The sequence below is a fragment of the Canis lupus genome, chromosome 11, assembly GCF_048164855.1.
Source record: "Canis lupus baileyi chromosome 11, mCanLup2.hap1, whole genome shotgun sequence".
NCBI classification, from domain to species: Eukaryota; Metazoa; Chordata; class Mammalia; order Carnivora; family Canidae; genus Canis; species Canis lupus.
Window position 1 is genome coordinate 29,528,485 of NC_132848.1, and position 26,516 is coordinate 29,555,000.

Sequence of the window (26,516 nt, forward strand, 5' to 3'; positions counted from 1 at the left end):
GGCATTTGCTCATGCTGTTCCCTCACTTGAAAGGCCCTTCCTGATTCTTCCATGTAGAAAGATCTATTTCAAAATCACCTCCAAAAACCCTCTTCTACCTGCAGGTTGAGTAGGGGGGTCTTCTCTGGGACCCCAGTGTCTGGGACCCAACTTGTTTTTGTGGCCTCAGTTGGGGCAGGGCCAGTCCTTGATCACCTCACCCAGTACCCAGCCCAGATTGATTAGCAAAGCTGAGGGGAGAGGAGCACAAGGCCGGCTCACTTGTTACCCCATCTTGGCCATAGCCCTGCCGATTTGACAGCTGGGGCTGGGCTTGCACTGGCTCACATGGGGACTAAGGCTGAGGCCTCCAGCATGGATGTGTGGCCACATCCACCACCCCACCAACCTTGCCCAGGCTGGATGTGACCTCCGGGCACAGCCTCAGTATAGGATTGGGGCTGAAAGGCACCCATTTGACAGAGAAGCAAAATAAGGCTTAGAGGTGGGGCGTGGCTTGGCCGGTCAGCAGGGGCAGAGCCTCAGCTCCCACCCTTTCTGAGGGCTAGGCCTTCTTGGACTTGGAGAAGTCACTGGGGGTCTGAGTCACAGTGTAGATTCTGACTTAGTGGGTCAGGGTGGGACCTGGACTTGGTATTTCTTTTTCTTTTTTTTTAGGTTTTATTTATTTATTTTATGATAGAGAGAGAGAGAGAGAGAGAGAGAGAGAGGCAGAGACACAGGAGGAGGGAGAAGCAGGCTCCATGCCAGGAGCCTGACATGGGACTCGATCCCGGGACTCCAGGATGGCGCCCTGGGCCAAAGGCAGGTGCTAAACTGCTGAGCCACCCAGGGATCCCCTGGACTTGGTATTTCTAACCAGCTCCCTGGTGATACAGCTGCAGCTGCTGGTCTGCAAACCCCACGAGGTGCTGCAAAGCTGTGGCCTGATGCATGAACTGGATTCTCAACTCTGCCCTCAGAACTCACTCACCTCCCTTCAGGAAGGGTGGAGAGCCGGGGGTGTGGGTGGTGAGGTCCCAGCCTTCATGACCCACCCTGCCCCAGCCATCCTGGACACCAGAGCTGTGGGAACATTTTATTAAGTTAAGAAGGCTCATGGGGCAGGAGAGAAATGCCTTCATGGGGTGGCTCCAGCGTTCCATGCCTAGCACCCCCTCGAGGAGGAAGAGGAGGAGGAGGCAAGGCCTTAGGGACAGCTTCTGGCTCCCTCTGCCCATCTGTCCCTCTGTCCAGAGTCCCAAGGTGTGGGTCCCCTCAGGGCAGGAAGTAGTTAGTGGGAGGTAGGGTAGGAAAAAGGGTGGCTGGCTCCCTGCCTCTCCCACCAGAGTCCACCCTGCCATGGCCACTGCTGGGCCTCTGCTAGACTCCTCGGGTAGGGCCACGGGCCCAGAAGCCCGAGCAGGTGGCTAGAGACAGAGGGGGAGCCAGTGATGGAGGCACAAGGCCACCAGGAATTGCTTTTTTCAAAGTATAAAGTGTTCTGGGGGAAAAAAAAAGGAAAAAATCTATATAAAAATCTCTTCACATATAAAATCCTGAAGAAGGTGCAAGGTAAGACCCAGTGCGAGGGGCGCGCTCAGATACGCAGAGTGTGTATGTGTGTGTACATGTGCATGCGTGTGTGTGGTGTGTGTGTGTGTGTGTGTGGTGGGTATGAGTGCATGTGCGGCCCACAGAGGGTGGGGAGAAAGCTTGGCTGGCTTCTGACTTCCATCCAGCAGGAAGGAGGGCAACGGACTGGTCCCCTCAGGCCAGAGTGGGGGGTCTGCCGCCAGGGCCGGGCCACCAGGACCTGGAAGGCAAAAGTCGGGGAGCTGCAGGTGGAGGCCAGGCAAGGTGGTCCCCAAAGGCTGGGCCAGACCTGCTGCTCCTCTGGGCTTCTCCCCAAATCGCCTGGCCCCTCCCAAGTGCCTCGGGAAGTCCACAAGGATGGGTCAGAAAGCAGGAGCTCCAGGCTGGTGCGGCCTTAGGAGATGCCCCCTAGGAGTGCTGACGCCTGGTGAGTCCCCAATGGCCCGAGACTACGGCAGGGCGCCGAGCTCCACCCGGGATGTCAGAGGTGCGCGGCTCAGTGGAAGGGATGCTGTTGAGGGTCAGTGATGGGCGCCACGCTGCCAGCTCTGGAGCGGGACCCAGGCTCCCTGGATTTGCTGGCCCAGCCGAGGCAGACCCACCAGGGGCACTGTTCAGTCCTGACAAGGCGGGTGGGTTCATGAGGCTGTGGTGGGGGGCAGGGGGCGCAGCGCTAACAGGTGCCTGCGGTCCTGTGGGGGGACGCGGTAACCATCGGGCCCTGACCTGCACTGCCCCAACTCTGAAGAAACACACTCAGGTTTACAAACAGCCTCTGACTGAGTCTGACTGACCCACCGACACCCCCACAGCCCCATGTTGCAGGGGCCACGAGAAGGAAGCGTCCTGGGTCAGTGGCACAGTGAGTCGGGCGTGGATGAGCCCTGAGCTCACCACCCCTGTAGGCCCAGTGCCCCACCAGGCCCCCGCCCCGCTCGGCCCTGCCCACCCCTTGGCACTCACCTCTATTCGGCCAGGCTGTTGCGCATCGATTCCTTCTCCTGCAGGGCAGCCATGGCAAGGCGTAGGTGTTCCTTCAGCTGCTCGATCTCCCGCTCTGACCGTGTCTTGATGTGGTTCAGCTCCACATACACATCCTGGTACTTCCCTGAAGTGAAGCGCTTGTCCTGGGAGGGCGCAGAAGGGGCCATGAGGGCGTGAAGCCCTCCCTCGCTGGCCCTGCTCACCTGGCACATGCCTGCCAAGCTCCCTGCTGGCCACACGAAGCACCCAGGCCCGTCCCCTTGGCAGCCCCCAGGCCTGGGCACACCCTCCTAGAAGGACCCAGTGATGGCTTCCAGCATCATTTTCATCCCTTGAGATGGGAGTTGAGGCTCAGGGAAGCGAAGCTTTTGTCTAAGACCTCTTGGCAGCGAGTGGCCAGGGTGCGAACCAGGTCAGCCTGGCCCAGGGCTTGGGCCCCTTCCCACGAGTCTGACTCATATCCTCACGGAGCCACCAACACACAGGGGTATCAGAGACATGGGGACATGGCACCAGGCAGGCCTCAGACTCACAACACTAGGCCCAAATCGTGGCCCTCCCCACTGCCCGCCACACAGCTCATTCCTCACTGGAACGGGTGCTCCGCTGCACAGGGCTGCGAGTCTCTTCTGTCCACAGCTGGCCCTCAGCACCTAGCACAGTGCCTGACACCTAGTGGGTGCTCAGTGAGTATTTGCTGACAGCACAAATGCAAGTGTGGCCATGGGCAAGTCACTCTCCCTCTCTTGGCCCCCATGTCTTTGTCTGTAAATAGGGACAAGGACATGTACGTGGGAGGTGCATGAGGAGAGTCAGGAACAAGGCAAGGAGAGTGGCTGGCATGGAGCAGGTGCTCATGGGGCGGGGCAGTCAGGTGGGCCCAGAGGTTCCCTCCCCAGCAGCGTCGAGTCAGACCCTACCTTCTGCAGCATCTGCAGCTCATCCCGGAGACACTGCACCTCCTTCTTCAGGTACTGGAGCTCATTCTCCTTCACTCGCAGCAACACCTAGGGTCACCGGTGCCAGGCTGACCCAGGGCCACAGGCCAGGGCGACCCTGGCCCACAGCACCATGTGGCCTGGCTTCTCTCTGCTTCAGACCCCTAGAATGTAATTCCCAACCTGCCCCAAGACCACCACACCCCAGGGCCAGGCTCCTCCAGGAAGCCCTCTCTGATTTCTCCTTGCTCTCTCACCTCTTCATACCAGTGAGTGGCTATCTCATGGTCACCTCTCCTGTTGTCCCGAACCAGCACCCAGCCCTCAACTTGAGGGCAAAGAAGATGACCATAGTGTAGCCCTCCAGTGAACCATGGAGGGCGGGCCCCCCTGTGAAATATCTCATTAACCCTTCCTCAAACCCTGAGGGGTAGGGGTTGCTATTCTAACTTGACCAAGTAGGGGATGGGTTCGGCCAGGACTGGGGAGGCTTAAAAGCTGTGATCTGGAGGCAGGCAGCCAGGTTCACATCCCAAGTCCTGCGCTGACTAGCTGTGAGACCTTGGGCAAGGTACCTGGGCAAGGTACCCTACGTCTCAGTGTCCCATCCATAAACAGGTATAGTAACTATATCTACCTTGTAGGACTGTCATGAAGATTCAATGAGTTAACAGACATGAAGGACTTATGGAAGTTCGAGACACAGCGTACAGCCATATATATATATGTTTTTGTAAAACAAAATAAAATAAAATAAAATACAGTACAAGGGGATCCTGGATCACACATTTTCTCACTCTAATGTCTCTCAGTAAGGGGGTGCTAGCCTCATTTTACAGATGAGCTACTAGGGCTCAGAATAGTGGGGTGACCAACTGTGGTCACCCAGCAGCTAGGTGGGACCCAGATGCGAGGGCTGGATTCTGGCTACAGGGCTTTGTCACAGGTGTTCGTCCCAGCTGTGCTGGCTTCTCCTCCCTGGGGGCCAGCCCAGCAGAGCCATGCCATTCTCTGCTGCAGGGCACACCTGGCCTGTCGGTGTGCTGAGAACCAGGCTGCCTGGCACAAGTGGTGGGCACTTACCTCCAGCTCACAGGAGCTCCGCTCGCTGCTGCGTCCACAGCTGTCACCTGTGCCCTGTGAGGCAATGAAGCCACGTAGCCGGTCGATCTCCTCTGAGAGGCAGGTGTGCAGCTCCTGGGAGGCACAGGATGGTCAGCGCAGGGTTGATGGACTGCTGTGCCCCGGTGCCCCCGACCCCGGGCCAGGCTCACCTGGTTGTGGCGCAGCAGCTCCTGGCCTTCTTGCTGGCAGCGCCGTAGCGTGTGCTCACGCTCCTCGGCCTGCCGCATCAGGGCCCCAATCTCTAGGCACTTCTGCGAGTACTGCTCCGACAGCACCTGCAGCTCCCGCTTCAGTGCCGCCACGTCTGACCTGTCCAGGGCAGAGGAGGACAAGGACGGGGTGGGACTTGGGTCAAGAAAAGACTCAGCAGCTCAAGACCCCAGGTACGGCTCTGATTTTGCCTTCAGCCCAAGGTGGGGCTGTGAACTGGTGACAGCTTCTTTGGGTTGCAGGGGCCTCCTCTATGAGGGGATGGGTTGGGCCTCAAAGAGCCTACAGCCCTAACATTCCAGAACTGTCCTCTGTGTGGTGGGGAGGGACAGCTACTGCCCGAGGGTGGTACTGCAGCCCAGCTCTAGGGGACACGAACCAGAAGAGGAGGTGGAGGCTGGGACCAGCCCCACAAGGAAAGGCCTAAGTACAATCTATGTGGACTGCCAGGGGGCTCTGGCTGAGGCCCTACTGATTCTGTCCCCTGTGCCGGGTGACTGGATTGGGAGTCTCAGCTGGGGGCAAAGTAATGTGTCCTCTGCCAAGGATCCTCAGCACAGGTTCCTGCCTCACCAATACCAGGGTGGGCAGCCCCATAGCTCAGAACAAGGCCCAGCCCAGAGACCCCAGGGTCCAGGTGCCATCTTACTGGTGCTGCTTGCGAAGGCCATCTGGGCCCTGCTGGAGACTCCGTGTCTTGCTCAGTTCCCGGCTCAACTCTTCCTGGTAGGCCTTCTTCATGGCTTCAATGGCTAGAAGCAGGGCAGAGAGGTGGGTGGAGTTTGGGGAGGGGTCAGCAGCAGTAAGCTCCACCTCCTCCAAGGCCCCACATGTATCACACAGACAGAAGTGAAGAGTACTGGGCCAGGCTGTATCAGGAGCTGAGTGGCTTTAGGTTAAGTTGCTCGACCTCTCTGAGCCTATTAAGGGAGGATAACAATCCCTCTCTGCTGGGATGGGACAGTGCTGGGGAGACACCTCAGTGTCTGACCACTGGTTCCTCTTGTTAGTGATGTCTGGGTAAGACCCCACAGAGCCCACTATCCCTGCAGAGCCTGGAAGGTTCTTTCACAAGGCCAAGCTCCCTTGCCCACCCCACTGATCTTGCCCAGTGCAGGGATTGCAGTTGGTACAAATCTGTACAACTGTATGCAGAGGACTTAACCCTCTGGGCCTTGGGTCCCTTGTTGGAAAACAGGAATAACAAGAACACCTTTTCTTGTGGGTTATTGGAAGATGTGTGTAGAGCATGTAGAGCAATGCCTGGCCCGGAGTGCTCCCACTGGCTTTTCAGACTGTGAGCAACCAAGGACCAAGTGTTTCCATACTCACAGAGAGCTGCTGGGAGGATTAAACAGGCCCTTGCCCATAATCTTATCCATAATTCTAAAATCCAAAGGTTCTGAACACTGGAAGCTTTTCATCACTCTTTCGGTGGCAGTCCCTGACCTGAACAGATGCCAGGCTCTCTGCAGCCATTCCTAGTGCATGTAAGCATAACTCTGAGAAATTTCACTGTGAAACCTTATAGCACTAATCTTAGATGCCTAGGATGTGCCAGGCCCACACGGGAGGTGCGCAAGGAACACAGGGAAGGAGGGAGTTATCTAAAATCTTGGGTGTTCCTGTTTCTGGCTTGTGAGAGCAGAGGGTAGGGGCAGGGCCTGGCTGTGCAGTCGGGGTGCTCTGAGCAACCCCCACTCCACCATATCCAAGCTGTGCCATCTGGGACAAGTCGTTAACCTCTCTGGGCCCCAGTTTCCTCATCTGTGAAATGGGGTCTGTCAGGCATTGCAAAGAGCTAAGGGTGCTTGCATGGGAAGCAGGGCTTGGCAATAGCTTACAGCTTTGCTCCTGCCCTCCCCAGGGTCTGGCCTCTCCCCCGGGAAGCCGGCAGTACAGGAAGGGTCTGTGGCTGCGTAGTCTCTATCCCAGCAAACAGTGTGCACCTGAGCATGGAGTTGGAGCTTAGGGTGTACATGTGGCTTGGGGTGGATCCCCAGGGTCTGCGGGCCCCTGAGAGACAGGAGTCACAACCCAGGAGAGGACATGGCGGGAGGAGGGGAGATGCTTTTATTGTCTCAGTTTCCCCTTCTCAAGTAAGAGCAGAGGCCAGGTCTGGGGGTTCCACCCCCTCCCAGCCCCTGTTCCCAAGTTTGGACTGAGACCCCCACCTCTTATTTAAAATCCTCCCCGGGCAGCTCCAGTGGCGCAGCGGTTTGGTGCCGCCTGCAGCCTAGGGTGTGATCCTAGAGACCTGGGATCGAGTTCCACATCGGGCTCCCTGCATGGAGGCTGCTTCTCCCTCTGCCTGTGTCTCTGCCTCTCTCTCTGTGTCTATGAATAAATAAATAAAATCTAAAAAATAAAAATAAAATAAAATAAAATAAAATAAAATCCTCCCCAATTTCATCGAGGAGGTGCAGTGGGGGGCCCATGGGGCCCGGGGTCCTCACCTGAGGCCGTGGCGGCCGTCTCCTCGGCCAGGAGCCACTCCTTCTCCTGCTGCAGCCGCTGCAGCTCACGCTCATGGTGCCGCTGCAGCTCCTCCATCACCTGCTGGTGCGACGACTCCATCTCGGCCAGGCTGCGCTCACACGCCTCCTGTGGGCGGGAGGCCAGCTAGGTCCCGGTGCTGCCCCCACTTGCCCAGGGAAGGTGGCCTGTGCCCAGCCCCAGACGGTGAGCCTCAGGGGCAGGCCTGCCCCAGTCCGGCTGTCTCCACCTCTCCTTCCTGGAGTCTGGCTCCACGGGCCACACCTGCCCCTGCCCCCCCAATCCACAAACCTCACCATGTCACTCTCCTGCTTCCAACCCTTCAGAGGCTCCTCTCCCACGGGGTCAGGTCCCTGCTCCTGTGTCTGACCCTTGTGGCCTCACGCCAGGCCCTTCCCCACCAAGGAACTCTAGTTATAAAGAATGACTCATGGCATGTTCACAGCTCTGAGCTTGAGCTAAGGCTAAGCCCCTCTGCCTGGAACGTTCTTCTGCAACTTTCTCTTCCAGGGTAATGGACTTGGCCTGCAGTCCAGCTTAATGTCTTCCCTGCTCTGTTTCTGGACAGCCTCTCACCTGCATCCGAAGGCTCTGCCTCTGCCAGACTGTAAGTTCTCCAAAGACAGGGAAGACTTGGGCAGCCCGGGTGGCTCAGCAGTTTAGCGCCGCCTTCAGCCCAGGGCATGATCCTGGAGACCCAGGATCGAGTCTTGCATCAGGCTCCCTCCATGGAGCCTGCTTCTCCCTCTGCCTGTGTCTCTGCCTCTCTCTCTCTCTCTCTCTCTCTCTCTCTCTCTCTCTCTCTCTCCCTCTCTCTCCCCGTGTCTCTCATGAATAAATAAATAAAATCTTAAAAAAAAAAAAAAAAAAAAAAAGACAGGGAAGACTTGATCCAGCTCAGAGTCCCTGGGGGCCCAGACCAGGGCCTGACATGTGGCAGGTGCTAAGTAAGTGAGCTAAAATTGATGACCTCACAAGCCTGTAGACTAGACTGGCAAGTCTTATTAAAATATTGACAATACGCACTTGTTTGGGAGGGTCAGCTGGGACAGGTGCGTGGAGGGCACCTGGGTGGCATCATCACATTGTTAGTAACCCCCCCCCCCCGCCCCATGACCTAGCAGAAAGTCACATGTGTACGAAGGAATGACCCCACAGAAAGTCACAAACACTCTTGGACAAGGGTATGCCCTACGGTAAGGCTGGTAACAGAGGGAGACAGGAACAACACTGAACAGAAGAGCCCTTAAATAAATGATGGGATCAAGCCTTACAAAGGTTACCTGCCCCCCTCCCCCCACCACTGGCGGCTGGTAAAGGACAGAGCTGCCCACGTGAACTGCCGTGGAAAAGTGTCCTGAAAGTGAGGTCACCCAAGCTGGTCTCTGACATGTATTGTGCGATCCCACTCACGGAAACAAAACACAGAGCCACGCATCTGAGTACATGCACGTCGAACACAGAAAAGGGTATGGGAGGACACTGTGGGAGGCAGAGTAGTGGTGCCCAGAGATGCCCCGTCCTACTCCCTAGAACCTCTGAATGTCACCTTACACGGCAGTGGGGAATTGAGACCGCTCATCAGCTGACCCTAAAACAGAGACTATCCTGGATTATCCCCTGGGCCCAGTGGTCACGGGGTCCTCAGATGTGGAAGAGGAGGCAGGAGGGCAGAGAGGGAGAAGTGACCACAGAAGGTCAGTGCCCGGGAGTGAAGCGGTCAGGCTCTCCACCACGGGCTTGGAAGATGAAGGATGGGGCCAGCTCAGGGATGCAGGTGGCCACAAGCTGCTGGAAAAGGCAAGGAAACGGGTCCCACCCAGAGCCCGAGGAAACAATCTGAACCCAGCGAGACCCTGGTTAGGCTGCTCCCCTCCAAATCCATGAGATGATACATTTGTGTTATTTAAGGTTGTGGTGATCTGTTCCAATAGCAACAGGAAAGTCTAGAGATATGCTCCGATGGTGACCAAGGGGACCCCTGGGAGTGGGGGGCAGGGGAAGGAGAGCTCATGTGTTTATGTCTAACCTTTTGATTGGCTGAATTATTTTTGAAAATGTATTTTTTATGTAATTAAATATAAGATCACTAAAAAGGAAAGGGGAAGAGCCCTTGAAGAAATCGATATGGATATTCCCCTGATGCCATAGGGCACCTCATGGTGTGTGTGTGTGTGTGTGTGGGATGGACCCCCACCTCTCCAGCAGCCGCACCAGGGGGCTACAAGGACCAGTCTGGAGAAAGGGCCGGGGCTCTCAGGTCCAGGTGCTCTGAGTGGGGCAGGTAATGCCTGTCCCTTTGCATATGTCCTCTGGTCCCTCCAGTCAGAACAACAGGACATAGCTTTGGAGTTCCACACATCAGGTCCTGATCCTCCCTGTACCAGAGTGAACAAGCCCCTTCCCCATTCTGAGCCTTAGTGTCCTCTTCTATAAAACAGACCTATAAGGCCAACCCATGAGGGTCCCTAAGATAAGCCTACTTATAGAGATAGGAGTAACATGGGGTGGGGACTGCTGTCCTTACAGGGCCAGATGAGGCAGGCACACCCTGCAGCAAATAGGGGGTCCAGAGGCAGGACCCCGGCCCATGAGAAAGGAGGGGCTCCTAGAAAGCCAAGTGCTGCTCTCTGACCGATTTTCCTGAGGGCCCAAGGTGTCCAGCAGTCACCTCAGTCATGGATCCAAGTAACTAATGAAATGCCTGTTACTCCCAATAACCTGCGGGGAGGCCAGACGAGGAATGGAAGTCCCAACAGGTAAAGCCCAAGGCCCCCCAGCTGCTGTCCTATGTGGCAAGGCCCACAAGCTGAAAGAGAGGTGCCCACTGGATGCAGACACCAGGTTGGGGAATCCCTCTCCAGCTGTCACCTCTCCAGCGTCCACTGAATCCCCAGCCACCTCCTCCTGGGCCAAAGGGAGACCCGGATGGCTCAGCTCCTCTTTCTGGCGCCCTCCACACCTGGGGCCCCTCCTCCACCCCATCTGTTTCCTTATCATTCCCTTCTCACCCCCGGCCTCCCCAATTCTGTCTGCACCCCTGCCCACCTCAGCCTAACAGGGTGAAATGCTGACAGCCCTTTGTGAGCCCAGTGGCCCCACGGGGACCAAGAAGCCTGGACTGCAGACACACGGCTGCCTCCAGCTGGGAGGTCTCACCTCCTCTCTGGGGCTGTTTCCCCACCCATAAGCTGAGCAATCAGAGCAGTGCTTTTCAAACTTCATTTTAGTGACAAATCTTTTCCCAAAGAGAATCTAATGCAGGTTCTAACAGTAAAATAGGTAAGTGAGGCTGCTGAGATACTGGATACTGATGGCTGTGAACGGAGCCGTCCAGGGGCTCAGAGAACATTGTACAGGCTTCTGGACAGGAGGGTTTCTGAGGGGTGTCCCAGCTGCCTCTGGCCCTGGTGCTGGGCCTCACTCAGCCTGAAGATGTCCCACCCACTCCTTCCTCTGGCCTCAAGGGAGCCTTTTACACAACACTGCTCCCTCCCCGCTGTTCCCGCTCCGCTCCCCTCCCCTCCCCATGTCTGGTGACCCCAAAGCTAGACCCCCTCCTCCCACCCAGGTCCCGAGTCCCCTTGGCCCTGGTGTCCCTTCAGCTGAATGGCCCAGCCACCACTCAGCCACAGAGGGTTCCCTGGCCTTGCACAGCGGCCAGCCTCAGGGCCCTTGTGGCTGCCCCCGTCTTCCTCGGGCCCAGTAGCCCAGTCCTAACCTCTCCTCTCTGCACCGCCCCCCCTGCAGCCCTCCCCTCTCCAACCACTGTCTGAGCTCTTGACCCCACCTCTGCCCCTCCCAAGCCCCCCTCTGCCCCAACACCGCCTTCCTGATGTCAGCCTTCCTGATGTCAGGGTCAGACCCCAAGTCTCCTCCGGGCTGTGGAATGAGATCCCAATTCCTTGGCTTGCTGGAGGTCTCCACCTACAGGCTTGCCACCTCCTGCCCCACCCTGTGCCCCCACCCCAAAACCAGTGCCTTCCTGGGCATGGCCCGCACAGCCACCTCCAGCCCTGGAACTTCTAGAAGGCAGCCCCTGCCCACAGCCTAGGATCCCAGCATTTTTTTCTACTTCAGGCTATGACGTGCTGACTAGAGGCAACCAACTGTCATATTTTTTTGCAATTTTGTGACATGATTATTAAGTGCAGCCATTTTAGAAGTTAAATTATATAAACTTACAATTAACTACAGCGAAAACAAAGGTTAATACTCAAAATTCATCACTTCCTAATTATTTCACTGCATTTTATTATTGTCTATGCTTTTGAGTTTTTGTTGTTTTTTTTTTTAATAGATTTTATTTTATTTTTAAGTAACCTCTACACCCAATGTGGAGCTGGAACTCACGATCCCAAGATCAAGTCGCACACTCCACCAACTAAACCAGCCAGGCGCCCCTATGCTCTTGAGTTTATTTACGTCTTCTGTATCTTGTAAGGTGGAAACGCTCTAGAATCCTGTACACGATATCTTCCGATTCGGCGTTTAGGGACATCAGCTATGGTGGGGGTATTTACACCACGGAAATTGGTAAACATCACAGATCAGGGCTTGATTTATTGTTTTGTTGACTGGGCTTAAGCAAGGGATGAGAAAATGCTAATAATGCAGATTCAACTTCCAAGTCTGCCAGATTTACGACCATCACATTGTAACTAGAACACAGACTTGAGAAAATACTCTAAAGAGAATATTCTCAAAAGAAAACTATTATCCGATTTGGCCAGAAGTTACTTGTGACATTGATCAAGTAAAGTTTTGACATAGTCTTCTCATTTTACTCATTAACATAAACCAAACTGTCAACCAATGTTCATGTTAGAACAATCCTTGCTTGTCAGTTAGCAGAGGATACAAGTATTTGGAAAAACTAGTGAAAGTATTCTGAGAAAACTCAATTAGCTATATATGAATTCACAATGAGAGTTACATATTTTGTATTTGTACAGTGTCCTAAACATCCCTTATAGCGTTAAAATGGACAGTAAACATACATTAGCATGTATGTGCTTAACATACACGTGTATTTTTCTGTCAAACTGTTTCCAGACATGGCCAAATGTCCCTGGAGGAACAAAATCAGCCCTAATTGAAAACCACTGTCCCAGGCTGACCGAGTGTCCCTGGGGGCCACTGGAAGGTCCCACATCCCACAAGCGACCTGCTGTAGGGCCTTGGCCTGGCAGGCATGGGTGGGATTTCTCTGCGCCGAGGCAGTGACCCTGGCGGTCTGCCCGTCAGGGATCCCACTCCCCACTGGCTCTCCTTCCCCAGGATGGTGTGGGCGAAGGGGTCCAAGTGCAGAGTGTCACATGGGGGCTCACACACAGGCTCTGAAGTTAGCCGGAACCGAACTCAAATCCCACCTCTGACATCTGGAGCTCAGTTGACCTCGGGCAAGTCACATAACCTCTCATAGCTCAGTGGCTTGTCTGTAAAATGGGCACAGTGGTCATGTCTACCTGCGGGGTACATTCAATGAGATGATGCATGTCAAATGCCTCACACGGGTTCTGCGACACTCCCAGAACATCAGCTGTTCTCTGAAACCACGGCAACCAGAAACCTGCCCGCAGCCCCCACAAATAGCCCCTCAGCCTCACCTGCGAGATGTAGCCCGGGGGGATGTGGCTGTCCTCCTGGGACCTGTGCGCACCCTGAGGAACCTCTCCTTGGAGACGCCACGCCTCCAGCTGGGCACGAAGAGACTGGACCTACAAAGGAAAGGGCGGGTGCAGGGCCGTCAGTGGAAACCGGGAAGCCAGGAAGGGGTTGGTGGAAGGCAGGGAGGAGCTTTGGGTTTGAGCAGGGGAAGCAGCCCGTGGTGGAAATGCAGGCAAAGGGCCGTTCCAGCTGTTTCCTGGGTGGCCAGGTCAGTGACCCAGGAGAACTTTGTCCCAGAGAAGACTAAACAGGGTTGGGAGCAGGACACTGTGGTCAGACATTTATCACATTATGTAGGTGGTCTGTGAGCCTCAGTTTCCCAGAAATATAACGTGACAAGGTCTATCCTCTGGGACCATGAGCCTGCTCTGAGGATTACGTGAGCCAATATAGGTAAAGAAGGCCTAGGATGAATATACAGAAGATGCTTAATAAGTGATCTCTCCCTCCTCTTCCCTTCTCTGTGGTTGCTGAAGACAAACCTAAGAAGGGGGGAAAAATGCCCCAAAATGAGAAACACCAAGGTTCAGGAAAGAAGATTCCAGTTTGTAAGAGTCTGAGGTATCAGACAGTGAATCAGGGGTGAGCTCCCCATCACTTTATGCATGCAAGATAAATGCTGCAGGGTAACTGCAGGGATTGGAGGGGCACTGGCGGGGTGAGGGGGCTCCCAAGGGCCAGCTGCAATGCCTACCTCCTTCTCCAGGGCCTCGTGGCTGTCACCGGAAGGCCCCCGGCGCTCCCCGCGGCTTTGGTTGAGCAGGGCGGTGAGAGGCACCCGCTTGTTCTCCCGCAGGGGCAGCTTCTCTAGCTCCTGCCATTTCTTCTCAATCTCCTCACTGAGCCGGCTCTGCTGGTCCTCAGTCAGGGGGGCCCCCAGGCCCCGGCGTGGCCCCTCACCAGCTGCGGTGTCCACAGGCCTGCTGTCTGTGGCCTCAAACCACTTGCGTCGCTCTTCAGAGCGCTGGGCCAGGTCCCGCTCCAGCTCCTCCTGCTTGGCGGGCCGGTCGAGAGTGCGGGCCGGGGTGCGGGCCCGCTGCGGGGAGCCCTGGGTCAGCGGGGAGAGCTCTACGTAGTCCAGGGACTGCCGCTGCCCGTCCGTCTTCCGCGGGCTGCCCCGACTGATGACCTCGGAGCACCCCCGCTGCTCCCCTGCCTTCAGGGAGCCCTTCTGGGTGCTGTAGCCATGCAGCGTGTTCTCCTTATTGCAATCTGAGAGCCTAAGGTGCCAACAGAGCCTCGCGTCAGGCAGGCCCTTGCCCGCTCAGCCCCCAAACCAGCACTTCTGGACTGCCACCCCTGGGCCAGGGCCTGGGGACAGACCACCGTGGAGGAAGCACAACCCAATCTACAGGTTAGAGCTAGAGCTTCATCACTAACCATCCCAGGGCTGACACTTAGCAGCGCAGGGGCCAGGACTGCTGGCTTCCCTCTTTGGCCCCTAGTGACCCCCAATCTGTAACACGGGCCAACAGTACCTCTCACAGGATGGATGTGAGGACTAGGTGAGGGGGGGATGTGTGTAAAGCAGCCAAAAGCCCTTTGCCAATGGTGATCAAAGTGTTATTACCAGAAGTGTAGTTTAAGGCAAGGTCCTGGGTTCAAGAGACTCACAGTGGAGTAGGGGAGATGCCCACGGCCACTGCTGATGCAGTGAGTTGACCTCTGGGTATAGAGCACAAACTGTGGCAGTCCTCCCCTTCCTCTGTTAGTAACAGCTAGGTACATAGTTGCCTGGCCAAAAATACCCGCCAGCACCCGTCCCAGCGGTGAGGCCATGTGACAATACTCTGCCCAATGGTGTGACAGGTGGCACCCTATGAAGCACCGGCCATGCCCTGGCCTGGCTCCTGGAGAACAGAGCCAGAGACAAAGGTGTGAGCTGTGGGCCGCAGAGCTGCCCCACCAGGTCTGGATCACACACCTCTGGATTGTTCTGGAGAGAGAAAGAAAGTTCTCCTGTATTTATGCCACTGTGTTTGGGGCTTCTTTGTTACAGCAGCTGAGCCTATAGACTAAATAAAAGTCCAGCTGCATAGTGCTTCAGAGTCCACAGAGGGCTTCCGCATACATCCCTCCCAGGAGGCAGATGTCACGCTCAGCATGACAGATGAGGGATCTGAAACTCAGACAAGAAAGTCACTGGCCTGAGGCTGAGCAGCCAGGGTATGGCCCAGTGAGGGAGGGGGGGCTCATGTTTGGGCCCCCCATCACCACACCCTGTTCCTGCTGTGCACCTGCTGCAATTCCCACGCCCCCCCAGATGGCTAGGGTTTATACCGTGTGGGCACTGCTACCAGCTCATTCAGCCATCCTACCCTCCACTCATGGCCACCTCCAGGGGATGAGCTCCCCAACCAGACTATCTGACCACACCTTCTCCCTAACACAGGCTTAGACACAGCTCCCTCGGCTCACAGACAATCAGCCACCTAGCGGGGGCCTTTCACTCACTGGCATCTTCTCTAGAGTCTAACCCCCTCCCCCCCTTTCAGGATTGGGGGGATGGCAGTCAAACCTCAAATCCTCCATGTATTTTCTAGTGAGTGCCCAGAATGCTCATTGCCATCTCTCCATTTTGTTGATGGAGAAACTGAGACCCAGGAGGTACAGCCTCAGAGCCCTCAGCTGGTGTGCCTGAACCCCACTCAGGGAAGCTGGGCTAAGTGCTTCCCTCAAGGTCCCAGTCCAGCTTGGCACATACTTGGTGACATCCGGGGCAGAGGTGGGTCGCACGGTCTTCCGCAAAGCCTCGATCCAGTTCCGCCGGATACCCGAGGTCATGGCCGACAAAGTGTAGACAGCATCCTTGGTCTGCAAGTCCACCCCATGGGCAGGTTGCCACGTGGCCAGTCCCCACCCACCACCCCGTGTCCACTGTTCACCCTGGAAGGATGGCTCTTTCCCCCTGGGGAGGGAACCTAAGGTCCTGTCCCTAGGGATGAGCAGAGGGTAGAAAAGCTCCCCTCTGTCAGCTGATTCCAAGATCTCCCCAACATCCCACCCACCCGGTGATATCTGTGGTCTCCCCAGATAGGCTAGGTGTTGGCAGCAGAGTGTCTGACTGGCTCTGAGGACAGGGCCTCCAGGTAAATGAGTGCTTGGAGCCAGTCACGAAGCCCATCACCCGGATGACGCTACCCCAGAGGCATGGAGGCTCACGTGGATCTGGAAGCCATAGTTGCGCTGCACTGCGTACTCGGTGACATCAGTACAGGAGCGCAGGTCGATCTCACCGTCCAGCTCATCGGCCTGCAGCAGGAAGGCCCATGATGGTCCACGTCTTCCACTTCCCCCACCCCTGGCCCCCTGATCCCCTTCCAGGGCCCCCCAGCACCTGATGAGCCTTCCCACTCTGTCTCACCTCCTCAGCGGTAGAGTCCCTGTAGTATTTAAGGCTTGAATCTGTCAGCACAAACCAATGCTTCTTCCACTGTGAAGGAGAGGTGGCTGTGAGCAGGGGAGGGGGGCTACGGGCAGGGCAGAATGAAAGGGCGTGTGTGCAGGGGACAGAGCAGAGATGGAACTCCAGATCTGAAGCCTGGCCCCTCCAGGGGCAGCATCTGTGAAATGACTTGACTACACCTTCCCTTTCCTTCTGGGAGCCCTTCTCTGATTTGGTGACAGTCCCATACCTCTCCTGACCCTCTCCATTGAGATTATCCCTCTGGTGCAGACCAGGAAGGGGTTGTGACCTGTGCAAGGTCATTTGCCTAGTAAGTCAGGGAACAGAACCTTGCACTTGTCTTTTTCCCCATGCCCCTCTGGGCCACCTCAGTAGCCAAGGACAAGTGCCAGAGTAGGACTGGAAGGTGGCCTGGGGGAGGTGTCTGAGCACTGGTCCTACTCTGCTTCTTGAGCTGGGTGCTGCTTACACACGTGTCCAGCTTGTGAGAGTATGTTATCTGCACATTTATGATTTGGGCACCTTTCCACAGTGCCTCTCTGCTCCAGCTGGGGTTAGGTTGGCAGGCCACAGAGGGGAGGGGAGAGGAGGGGAGGGGAGGGGAGGGGAGGGGAGGGGAAGGGACCAGAACAGCCCGATATTAAATATGCCAAGCTCAGCCCACCTCTGGGCTTCTGGCCATTCACTGGAATGCCAGTCAAGGTCCACCTACTCGCAGGGTCAGCACATGCCACCCAGTCCTCAGCCCTCCTGGGGCTCCCCTATCACCAAATTCTATCCACATTGTTATTTCAAATACTTAGTTTTCTTTTCTCAAGAAGATGGCAAGTTTTCAAGGATGCGCCAGGATGACACTTTTGAATTCTTTCCATATGGCCTCCCCTAAGAAATAGGGTTTAGCATCCAAGAGACCTGGGTTACGATGATTTTATCCCTTGCTAGCTATGTTCCTTCAATCAAGTATCTCCACCTCTCTGAGCTTCACTCTTCTGACCTGTAGGGCTAATAAGAAGTCCCTAAGTCTTCTTGTGAGCTTAGAAGTATCTATCCCTCTCTGCCATGAGTATGTCTCTCATGGCACTTAGCATAGGGCCAAGCACTAAGTTACTCGGGATTGTCCTAAGCATGGCCCGAGTTCCCACTCAGGACCTCAACTGTCCCTCTATAAAGCAGGGCAGGGTCTCTGGGCCACATGGTCTCTTTGGCCCTTTCAGCCTAATCTATGACTGAGATAGGAGCCAGTGAGTTCCACGGTCTTAGGCAGCCCAAGTTCTAGGCCTGGGTCTACCACAGGGGCTACCAGCCCTGGAAAAGATGGAAGCTTTGTGGGCTTGTCCCCTGTCTGCACCAACGGGTTGGGCTGGCTGAGCTCCCAGGGCCCTTCCAGCTTGGACATTCCAAAACCCTGTGAAAGAAGATGAGTAGCGGCCAGTTCTGGGTGGGGCCCATAATCTCTGCCCTCCAGAGACCCTGGGTGGGGAGGTTGGGAAGGGTCACTGGCAGGGTGCCAGGCCTTGTGTGAGCCTGGAGCACAGCCACCAGAGGACCAGCGAGCAGGCAGCAGGAACGGAAGGCTGTGGGCTGGAGGGAATAAAACATGTGGGTAGGAAACACAATGAGATTCCCTTTGGCTCGGAGCCCTCCCCGGCATGCGGGCTGCACACAGACCCAAGCCACGGGCGCATGCAGGACAGGGGCGGGGAGCCGTCCCCTCCCAGGCTGAGTGGGCAGGAAGCCAGCTCCAGCTCCCAGACTCCATCCAGCCTGGCAGCTGAAAGGGCAGAGCCAGTGAGAGGCCGATGCCCTTCCTGGTTCTAAGGATGGATGCATCAGAGAAAGGGAAAGGTTATTAGCTGAGCTCTGGCAGGGATCCTATGCTGCTCGACCTCCCTGACCCTGTTGTCCACCCTGGAAAGAATCATTATCCATCATGCCCATTCCATAGATGTGGGTCCTAAGGCCAGAGGAAGCTGTGATCTGACCAGTGGAGCCCAGGTTGGTGAGACTCCAAAGCCTGTGCTCTGAGGCCCACTTCTGGGGGGAGGGAGAGGTGCCTACATGGCTGAGTCTTTGAGAATCTGTAACGTCTCAGGCCAGTTGATCTCTCTGAGCCCTTCCACCCCACACCCTCAGAACCAGCCAGGGTTGTCAAAGGTGAGAGGGCCAAGGGACTCTTGGCGACAGGAGCAAATGGGGTACAGGGAGTGAGGGGCTAGGAGGCCTCTACTCCTGCTGCCCTGTACATCTGCAGACTGTCCCAGCAGCCTCTGCCTTCCCATCTCCATAGCCCAAGGCCCTCTCCAACTGCACAAAAAATACCCGCCCTCAGGGTGCCCACTCAGGCCCCTCCACCCATAGGCCAGGCTCTCTAGAAGCCTAGACAAGACATGGAAGCAGCTGAGCCTGCTGGGCTGCCCCCAGAGACCTGCTGGAGGCACTGAAACTGCCTAGGCCGACCCCTCCCTTCTCATTGCAGCCCTCCTACCTCTCCAGGCTCGTCCAAGATCGACATCCATCCCTTCTTGAAGTTGAGCAGATCGGGCTGTGGGAAGATGAGGAGGCAGATAATTTAGGCCCGGTGGAGAACCAACCAGGGCTGGGGAGGAGGGAGTGTTGCATCCATTCTTCCCCTGAGTCCTGTGAGACTGAGGTCCTGGGAAACCAGGAGGGGGGCACTGAAGGCCCAGGTAACCCCCAAATCCAGGCAGGTTCCCCGGCCACGGAGGCAGCCTTGGCCCCTTTCCCCAACAACCTGAGAGCCAAGAGCAATGGTAGGCAGGATGACTGGCACATCCCCATCAATATCAGGCTCCCCTTCCCACCAGCCTACCTCCTCACTGAAGAGTAGGAGTGAGGGCCCAGAAGAACCCTGCCTATCAAGACCCCGAGAGCTCTAAGAACAGTCTGGACCGGCAGGGCTGAGCAAACTGTCCAGTTCCTCTCACTGACAAGACCAGGAGACCCACCAGGAGAATATCTTAATGCCCCGCTCATCCCCCGCTCACTGATCTTCCTGTGTTCTGACAAGCTCTGCCCTTTTTGTGTCTCCTGCAGACCCTGAAAGATGGAGCCAGGCCCAGGCCAGCGTCAGGGATTCTCTGGTCCCCTCCAGATCTCTGGGAGGGCCAGGAAGATGGCACCTCAGTGTCAGCAAGCCCTACCTGCTGGGTGCTGCCCAGTGGGGCATGGCTCGGAGGTCTGGGGGCTCCCAGCTGCAGCATGGCCCACAGAGGCCTGTGAGCTAGATACCCCCACCTGGGCCTAGATGAAGCAGCAGCTCAGCCAGGCATTTTCTCCGGCCGTGCCCATCCGGTGGGCTCCAACCACCACACCCTCCCAGCCCACTGACAAGACTTCTCTCTTGTCTAAGTCCTGCTCCCTTCAGTAGTGTCAGCTTCTGCCCACTGGCAGGGAGGAGAGTGGGGCGGGCCAGGCTATGGGCAGAGGAGGCAGCCACCTGTTGCCATGGCTCTGAGCCCACCTATCAGCACCGGCATCACAACCTCACCAGGCCAAGGTGTCTGGTTGCGTGGAAGGAGCCTGCAGCATGGCCCAGTGGGGTAGGCAGCAGAGACAGCAGCTGGAAATCGGAGCCACCTGACCTGGCCACCTCCCCTGACCCACCTGCCGCCCGTTCTCCTCTTCCTCAGGTAGAGGAAGTGGCTTAAGAGGGGCTTGGGCCAGCAGCCCCACCCTTGCGGGGCAGCCCCTCCTGCATACCTGTCTGAGGGAGAGGACAGGGCTCCATTCAGAGCTGGGAAACCCCGGGGCTGTGTTTGCCCCGTGTCTCTCCATTCTCCCCTACCCTGCTCTCCACAAGTGCCAGAGGCTGCTTAGGGAGGTCTCAAGCTAAGACCAAAGACTGGCAGCTACACTCAGAGCCACCAAATCACCAGGGTGACCTCCATTCAGACCGGAACCTCCAGTGAGGAACCTAGAGCCCCGGAACCCCCCCAGGGCCTGGCGCGCTGTGACTAGGCCTCGACAAAAACCTGCTGAATAAATATTACCCTCATTTACCTTCCTGGTCTAAATTCCCGCGCTCTGGGGGCAGTCGTCACCCCCCACTCCCCCGGCCTGGAGAAGCCAGGCTACCTGGGATGGCCCGCAGAGCTGGCATCAGGGGAAAGCTCCTGGGAAGGTACGAGCAGATGACCCAGAGCCCATCAGACTGGGCCGGGGCCGGGAGATCAGTGATCAGCCATAGGCTTCCAGGGGTGAGCAAGGGCTCCCTGGCTAGAATGGCAAGCAGGGACCCCCAAAGGCTGCCTGGGAAGCAGAGGGTGGGGAGGGGGCAGTGTGGGAGGGTGCATCACATCCCCTCCCTAAGCCCTGGCTGCCTAATGTGGCAAATGATGGGGGGACGGTCCTGCTCTCCACCAAGCTTTGTGAGAGGACTGAATGAGCTCCACACGGAGAAGCTCAGTGACCTTCTGGAAGCTGGTACAAACACACCACACACCATGTCGGGTGCTAGATGGCCCAGACACCTTGCGGGGAGGAGGCTGCCAATGGGAGATTTCAAATTCGCTGGCAGGGAAGGTCCTACGGTACCCTGGGAACCCTGTCAAAAGGTCTGGAGCCTAAACCTCCATGCTGTTCCTTCCCACATGGCCTCTTCGGGCCCAGGCACCCTTCCTCCATGTGAGGAAGCTCACATTCCCTGAGGAAGCTCCCACAACCTGCCCTCTCCTCCCTTTGGTCATGGCCACAGGTCAGCACTGCCTCCCACCTGCCTGGACCACTGACACGGCCGCCCCTAAGCACACTCTTGGCAGGCGGACCCCCTCATAAAGGCCTAGTGTCACAAGTCTGCTTCAAACCTCCAGGGATGGCTCCAAGTGGCTTCTAAACAAGGTCCGGCTGCCTGATGGCACAAAAGCCTCAGCTCACCCTTCCAGCCTGGCCTCCCTCTTGAGCAGAGAACTCCATTTTTATATCACCACATATGCTCTCTGATCCTCAACATATCAGGACCCCCGACCTTCCACATGGGCCCATGTCTTCTGCTTAAATACCAGTCTTCCTCCTCCTTCGTGGACCAGGCAAATCCCTACTCATGCCCTAAGGCCCAGTTTAATTGCCACCTCCGAGGCCCCTTTCCCAGTACACAGCACACACCATGCCAGCTGCTCTCCCACAGCCTCTGCTGCATTTGTGATTATCTTAAAGCCATTCACTTATCCCTCACAGGATAGAGGAGAAGCAACTTGGAGTTAGAGACATGCGCTGACCCCCTCCAGGACCAGGGGCTAAGAGAATGTGTGCTGAAAAACAATTTTTTTTTTTTTTTTTAAAGCACCAGCCACTGCTTTAGGCCAGGAAATCAGCTGCAAACAGGAGATGTGGCCCCTGCCCTGGTGGAACTCAGGAAACAGACAATAAACAAGTGGACAGGTATATAATTTGATGCCAGGCAGTGGCTGGGGAAGGAGGCTCCAAGGGCAGGGCTGTGTGGGGCCAAGGCAAAAGGAGGTGAGGCAGATTGGGACTCCAGGCCCGGCTTCCTGAAGCCTTCAGGCATTTACCTGTTCATGGCAACTTTACCACTTGCTCCCTGTAGATCTCTGAGCTCAGGGCTGGAGGCCAGGAGAGGGGAAAAGGATGTGGAAAAGGTACAGGAGGGACAGAAGGCTAGGGCAGGCTCAGGCATGAAGCAACCACGATGAACACAGCAAACATTGTCAGTGGTGACCATGAGCCTCTGCTCTGCTCCAAAACTTTTCTTGGCTCCCCAGTGCCCCTGACCAAAGCCCAAACTGCTTCTCCTGGCCTGCGAGGCCTTCCTTTCCAGGTCCCTTTTGTATGTTCTCAGCTTTCCCCAAACATGACCAGGATGTGTTTGTCTACAGTGTTCCCTCCCCAGTCCATTTCCACCTGACAAAGTCTGACAATCAATCACGGGAGGGTGTCTTCCTTTGGAAGCCCCCATCACCACCACAGGGATATGCTGTCCCTCCTCCAAGTGCTCCCACAGGCTGCCCGGAGCAGCCTCACCCCTGTTCACCACGGGCTTCCTCAAGAGAGGCAACAGTGTACATTTCTTATTTAGCCCCGGAGAGAAAACTCGGACAGATCTGGATCCAAATGCTGGCTCAGCCCTGGGGCCATGTTACTTCCTCTCTACACCTCAGTGTTCTCATCGGTTGGATGGGAAGCTATAATCATCCTTAAAGGATCAACTCTGCTAACGTGAAAGCACCCAGTTCGAGATCTGGCAGGCACCCAGTAGGCAATGCAACCACCCTCCCCCTGGGCTTGGGGGCCTGGGGGTGGGTGGCCAGGACACTGACTCAGCTCCTCCCCCCACATCCCTCTCCGCTCCCTGACCAAAGGGAGGCTGCTGACGACAGGAAGAGCCAGCAGGGAGGTGGCAGGATGTGCGGAGGCCGAGGAAGTCCAAGCAGCGGCCCGGTCATCACACTCACGGGGGCAGGGGCCCTTAGGGCCAACCAGGGGCAGCCCAGCTCACTTCTTGTCAGGGTCTCCACTAGCTGAGGGAAGGGACGTGCGCATGCGCAAACCCTCCCCGCTCAACTCCATCACCCCCCCCCCCCGCCCCCAGGCTGTCAGAGCCTCCCCAAGGCAGTCGCCAGAAACCAAAAGCAGCCCCGCCCCTCCTTTCCAGAACATCACGGTCAAGGGGCCAGACTGACCTGAAAAGAAGCTACTCCTTCCTCTACGCTCAGGGCAACCCCGGGCCACTCACCCCCGTCCCTCCCCAAGCCTCAGTTTATCCAGCCGTGAAATGGGAATAATGGTGACCTCAGCCGTGTGGCCCGATACGATCATTGAGGCACAGGTACCGACGTGACTTGGGGAGTGTCCACCCCCAGAGCACGACAACGCCCTGCCCCTCTGTGCCCCACCTCACTCGTGGGCTTGCCCCCGCCGAGCCCCAGCGCCGCCGCCAAGTGGCAAGCCCGGCGGAGCAGGGCATCGCGCCGCTCCAGAAGTCCCAGCGCGGGCTCCCGGACAGGGCGGGGCGGGGCGGCCCCTCACCCCCCGGCCTCGGGCCGGCGCCCACGCGGGGAGGCAGCCGTCCCAGCGCTGGGTCTGCGCGCCCCTTCCGAGCCGGGACGGCGTCGCTGCGGCCCAGGCGCGACCCCACGCCGCGGCCGGGCCCGTCCTCGCTCCCGCACTGCCCGCAGCCCCGGGAGTCTGGCAGCGTCGGGTCAGGTCTTCCCCGGGGGGTGAGGGCAGGTAGGAGGCGGCCGCCCGAAGTGTCCGCGACCCGTCCCGCAAAGGTGGCGGCGGAGCGGAGGGCTGCCGGGGCCCGCAGCCCGCTTTCCTCGGGGTCGCCCTGGCCCCCCGCCCGGGAAGCCGAGGGGAGGCTGCGGCCAGCGGAGGCAGGCCGGCCGGGGGCGCCGGGCTCGCCGCGTCTTCCGGCCGAGACCTCCTCCGCGCCCGCCTCCGCCTCCGCCTCCGCCTCCGGGAGGCGAGGGTGCCCCGGCGGGAGCGGCCGGGCGGAGGGGCGGCCCGGCGGAGGGGCACTCACCGTCATGGCGGCGCCCCGGGGCGGCGGGAGCAGGACGCAGGAAGGTGGAAGGGGCTCTCGGGCCGGGCCCAGCAGCGCGGGAACCCCGCCGCCACCGCCACCGCCGCCGCCGCCGCCGCCGCCGCCCCGCTCGGCCGCCCGCCGCCGCTCCGGCCCTGCCCTTCCCCGGCGCTGCCCCGGCCCCTTCCATCCGCCCATAAAACTTTTTTTTTTTTTTCAAACTTCCTGGGAGGACCCGGGAGGGCCAATGGGCGGCGGGGAAGCCCGGACAAACAGCGGCGGGGGCGCGGGCGGACCAATGGGAGCGCGGGCCGGGCCGGGGGGCGGGGCCTGCCGCGCCGGGACGGGCGCGAGGGCGGCGGGGCGGCGGGGCGGCGGGGCGGCGGGGCGGCGGGGGGGCGGGCGGATGGGGCGAAGGGAGCCGCGTGGGGCCGCGGCCGCCGGCGCTGGCAGGAAGGCGGGGCCCGGCGTGCAGGGGACTCGGCCGGCCGCGGCGCGGGGCTGCACAGCGGGGGCGGCGCCCGGTCGCCCTGCCTAGGGCTCCTGCGAGCCGCCGGACGGAGCCGGGGTCCTGCCTCCGCTCCACGGGGCCGTGGGCGACTCGCCGAGCCCCGCTCTTACCTGTGCAACCTGACTTCGGCCTCGCCACAGACCTGACCGGGAGGTGTCCCTGTCCCCATGTTACTGATGAGAAAACAGGCTCAGAGAGGTGAGCCGACTTGCCCAAAGTCACACAGCAAGAAGGGGCGGGGATTCCTAGCGGGGAATGCAAGCGCACGGTGAGCTCAGGGAAGGTAGGGCGTTCCCCAGGCGGCCCCTCCTCACAAGCGGGTCTTTCTGGGCCTAAGAACCCCTTTTTGGGTTCTTGGGGGTGGGCGTACACCTGATTCCCACATTCTCAGCACTTGGCAGTTTGTAAGAGGCCTCTTGCCTGCGGGAGCTCCTCTGAGCCTTGCAGCACAGAAGGGACCTTGATGGAATTTGTTGAAAATGTGGTGGAAGCTTGTGCGGCATTGTGGTTCAAACCCTGTTAACTTTAAGCACAGCGCTTAACCTCTCTGGGCCTCACCCTCTGTAAAAGGGGATCCTTCCTGCTCTTATCTCACGGTGTTCCTGTAAGGATTCAGTGTTAAGTGCCGTCGCTAGGGGAGGTGGGGCAGAGGAGCTGGGAATAACTGCCACTCCAATTTTCTGTCATCTCAGTTTGGGGTTCAAATATTATTGCGGTCATATCCATAATGACTCCCCCCATTTCACAGACAAAGAAACAGAGTCCCAGGGACCTGAAGTTCTTTCCCGCGTTTCCCACTGGACCGCCTCTTCTCCACCCTGAGGAATGAGGCCAAGAACAAGCCTATCTTCCTTTAGACACTGGCCTTCCTGCCTTCGTGTGCCCTACGCCTGTACCTCACTCAGGCATTTGGTCCTTGATAGAGTGAGTGAATAAACAGAAGACCCCACCTACCACCAGTGCCCTGGCCCAGTGGCCCCTGACAGCACCAGCCTCCTTGCTGCTTTCCTGGCCTCTGGGACTCGGCTTGTAATACCCTTAACCCAGCGATCAGATCACTCTCCTGCTCAAAGTTCAACACCTCCCCCGTGCTAATAGATCAGCTCTGCATTCTTGTTCCAGGCTGTCAGCGTCCATCATAATCTGACCCCTGCCTGTTGTCCTCCATCACCACACACACACACACACACACACACACACACACACATTTTACGTGCTAGGGATACATCACACTGAGCAACTGGGAATTCCCAGATTAAGCCAGGTCCTTTATACCTGAAATGGGACTACACTTGTGGTTCTCTGAAACACTCCATTTCCTGTCCTTTGTGCCCCAACACACACACACACACACACACACACACACACACACTCCCTTCTGTCCCCCACCCCTTCCTCCCCTCTCTGCAAATGTTTGTTTTGCCTGGAAAATTTCACCTGGCCCTCCAGGTCTCTCAGTCCAAAAGGAGCCAAAGTGCCCCCAGGAGAATCTCCTCGCGCAGGGCTCCCTGCATCGGACATTCAGCCACTAAAGTGATGACCACACTGTGTTCTCATCAGTTACATGTCAGTGGCCTCACCAAATTGAGTTTCCTGTGGGCTGAGCCTGTATCTTGGAGGCCAGCCCAGGGCCCCAGTGCATAGTAGGTCTTCAGTAAACATCGGTCTAGGGAAGGCATGCACAAATGGAGGGATGGGTCCCTTACCACAGCTTGTCCCTAGTAGGACGGAGCTAGTACAGACCTAGGAATCCAGGGCCACCAAACTCCGGGGTTATCCATGTCAAACTGCTACCCTATTGAGGAGAACACCATGAGGCTGAGAAAGGGTGACGATGGCCCAAAGCCATGCACATTGGTGACAGACAGGACTCAAGCCTAGGGTTCCTGACTCTTGACCTTGGACCAGTTTCACTCTCCAACACAAGAGATGTTTGAAGCTGCTCTAAGTAACTGTCTGGGAGGCCCCGCTGGCAGTTCCATTCCCAGCTCCTGAGTTTCCTCTTTCCCAGATGAGAGAGGAAACGGCTGCCAACTCAGCCTCCATGGCCACATTTGTCTAATGGGGAAAAATCTGTGGAGATTCTCTGCAAGCAGGGCTTGG

General features: G+C 57.5%; 1 protein-coding gene and 1 long non-coding RNA gene across 8 annotated transcripts in view; one reads left to right on the top strand and one right to left on the bottom strand.

The window, feature by feature from the left end:
* Nucleotides 1-1,064: 1,064 nt before the first annotated feature.
* The window catches only part of TRIOBP (TRIO and F-actin binding protein), a 53,931-nt gene continuing 28,479 nt past the window's right edge, over nucleotides 1,065-26,516 (bottom strand). For 2 of the 6 annotated variants that reach the window (XM_072844037.1, XM_072844036.1), the window contains 13 exons: nucleotides 18,890-18,946; nucleotides 16,363-16,431; nucleotides 16,161-16,250; nucleotides 15,703-15,812; nucleotides 13,693-14,218; nucleotides 12,938-13,048; nucleotides 7,289-7,436; nucleotides 5,482-5,584; nucleotides 4,772-4,931; nucleotides 4,581-4,694; nucleotides 3,480-3,566; nucleotides 2,539-2,702; nucleotides 1,065-1,795 (listed from right to left, as the gene is read on the bottom strand). In XM_072844037.1, coding sequence (XP_072700138.1) covers nucleotides 2,541-2,702; nucleotides 3,480-3,566; nucleotides 4,581-4,694; nucleotides 4,772-4,931; nucleotides 5,482-5,584; nucleotides 7,289-7,436; nucleotides 12,938-13,048; nucleotides 13,693-14,218; nucleotides 15,703-15,812; nucleotides 16,161-16,250; nucleotides 16,363-16,431; nucleotides 18,890-18,946 — 1,737 coding nt within the window. In that variant the 3' untranslated portion in view covers nucleotides 1,065-1,795; nucleotides 2,539-2,540. Of the gene's footprint in view, nucleotides 1,796-2,538; nucleotides 2,703-3,479; nucleotides 3,567-4,580; nucleotides 4,695-4,771; nucleotides 4,932-5,481; nucleotides 5,585-7,288; nucleotides 7,437-11,861; nucleotides 12,797-12,937; nucleotides 13,049-13,692; nucleotides 14,219-15,702; nucleotides 15,813-16,160; nucleotides 16,251-16,362; nucleotides 16,432-18,889; nucleotides 18,947-23,902; nucleotides 24,101-26,516 lie in introns of those variants that run through there. The other 4 variants (XM_072844040.1, XM_072844041.1, XM_072844039.1 and 1 more) reach the window with 4 other exon arrangements.
* Nucleotides 17,085-25,366, top strand: LOC140642868 (uncharacterized). 2 transcript variants are annotated; one of them, XR_012039265.1, is made up of 3 exons: nucleotides 17,085-20,545; nucleotides 21,704-21,801; nucleotides 25,162-25,366. It is a non-coding gene; the product is annotated as an uncharacterized lncRNA (long non-coding RNA). The 2 variants fall into 2 exon arrangements; XR_012039264.1 differs by lacking the exons at nucleotides 17,085-20,545; nucleotides 21,704-21,801 and adding an exon at nucleotides 24,400-24,611.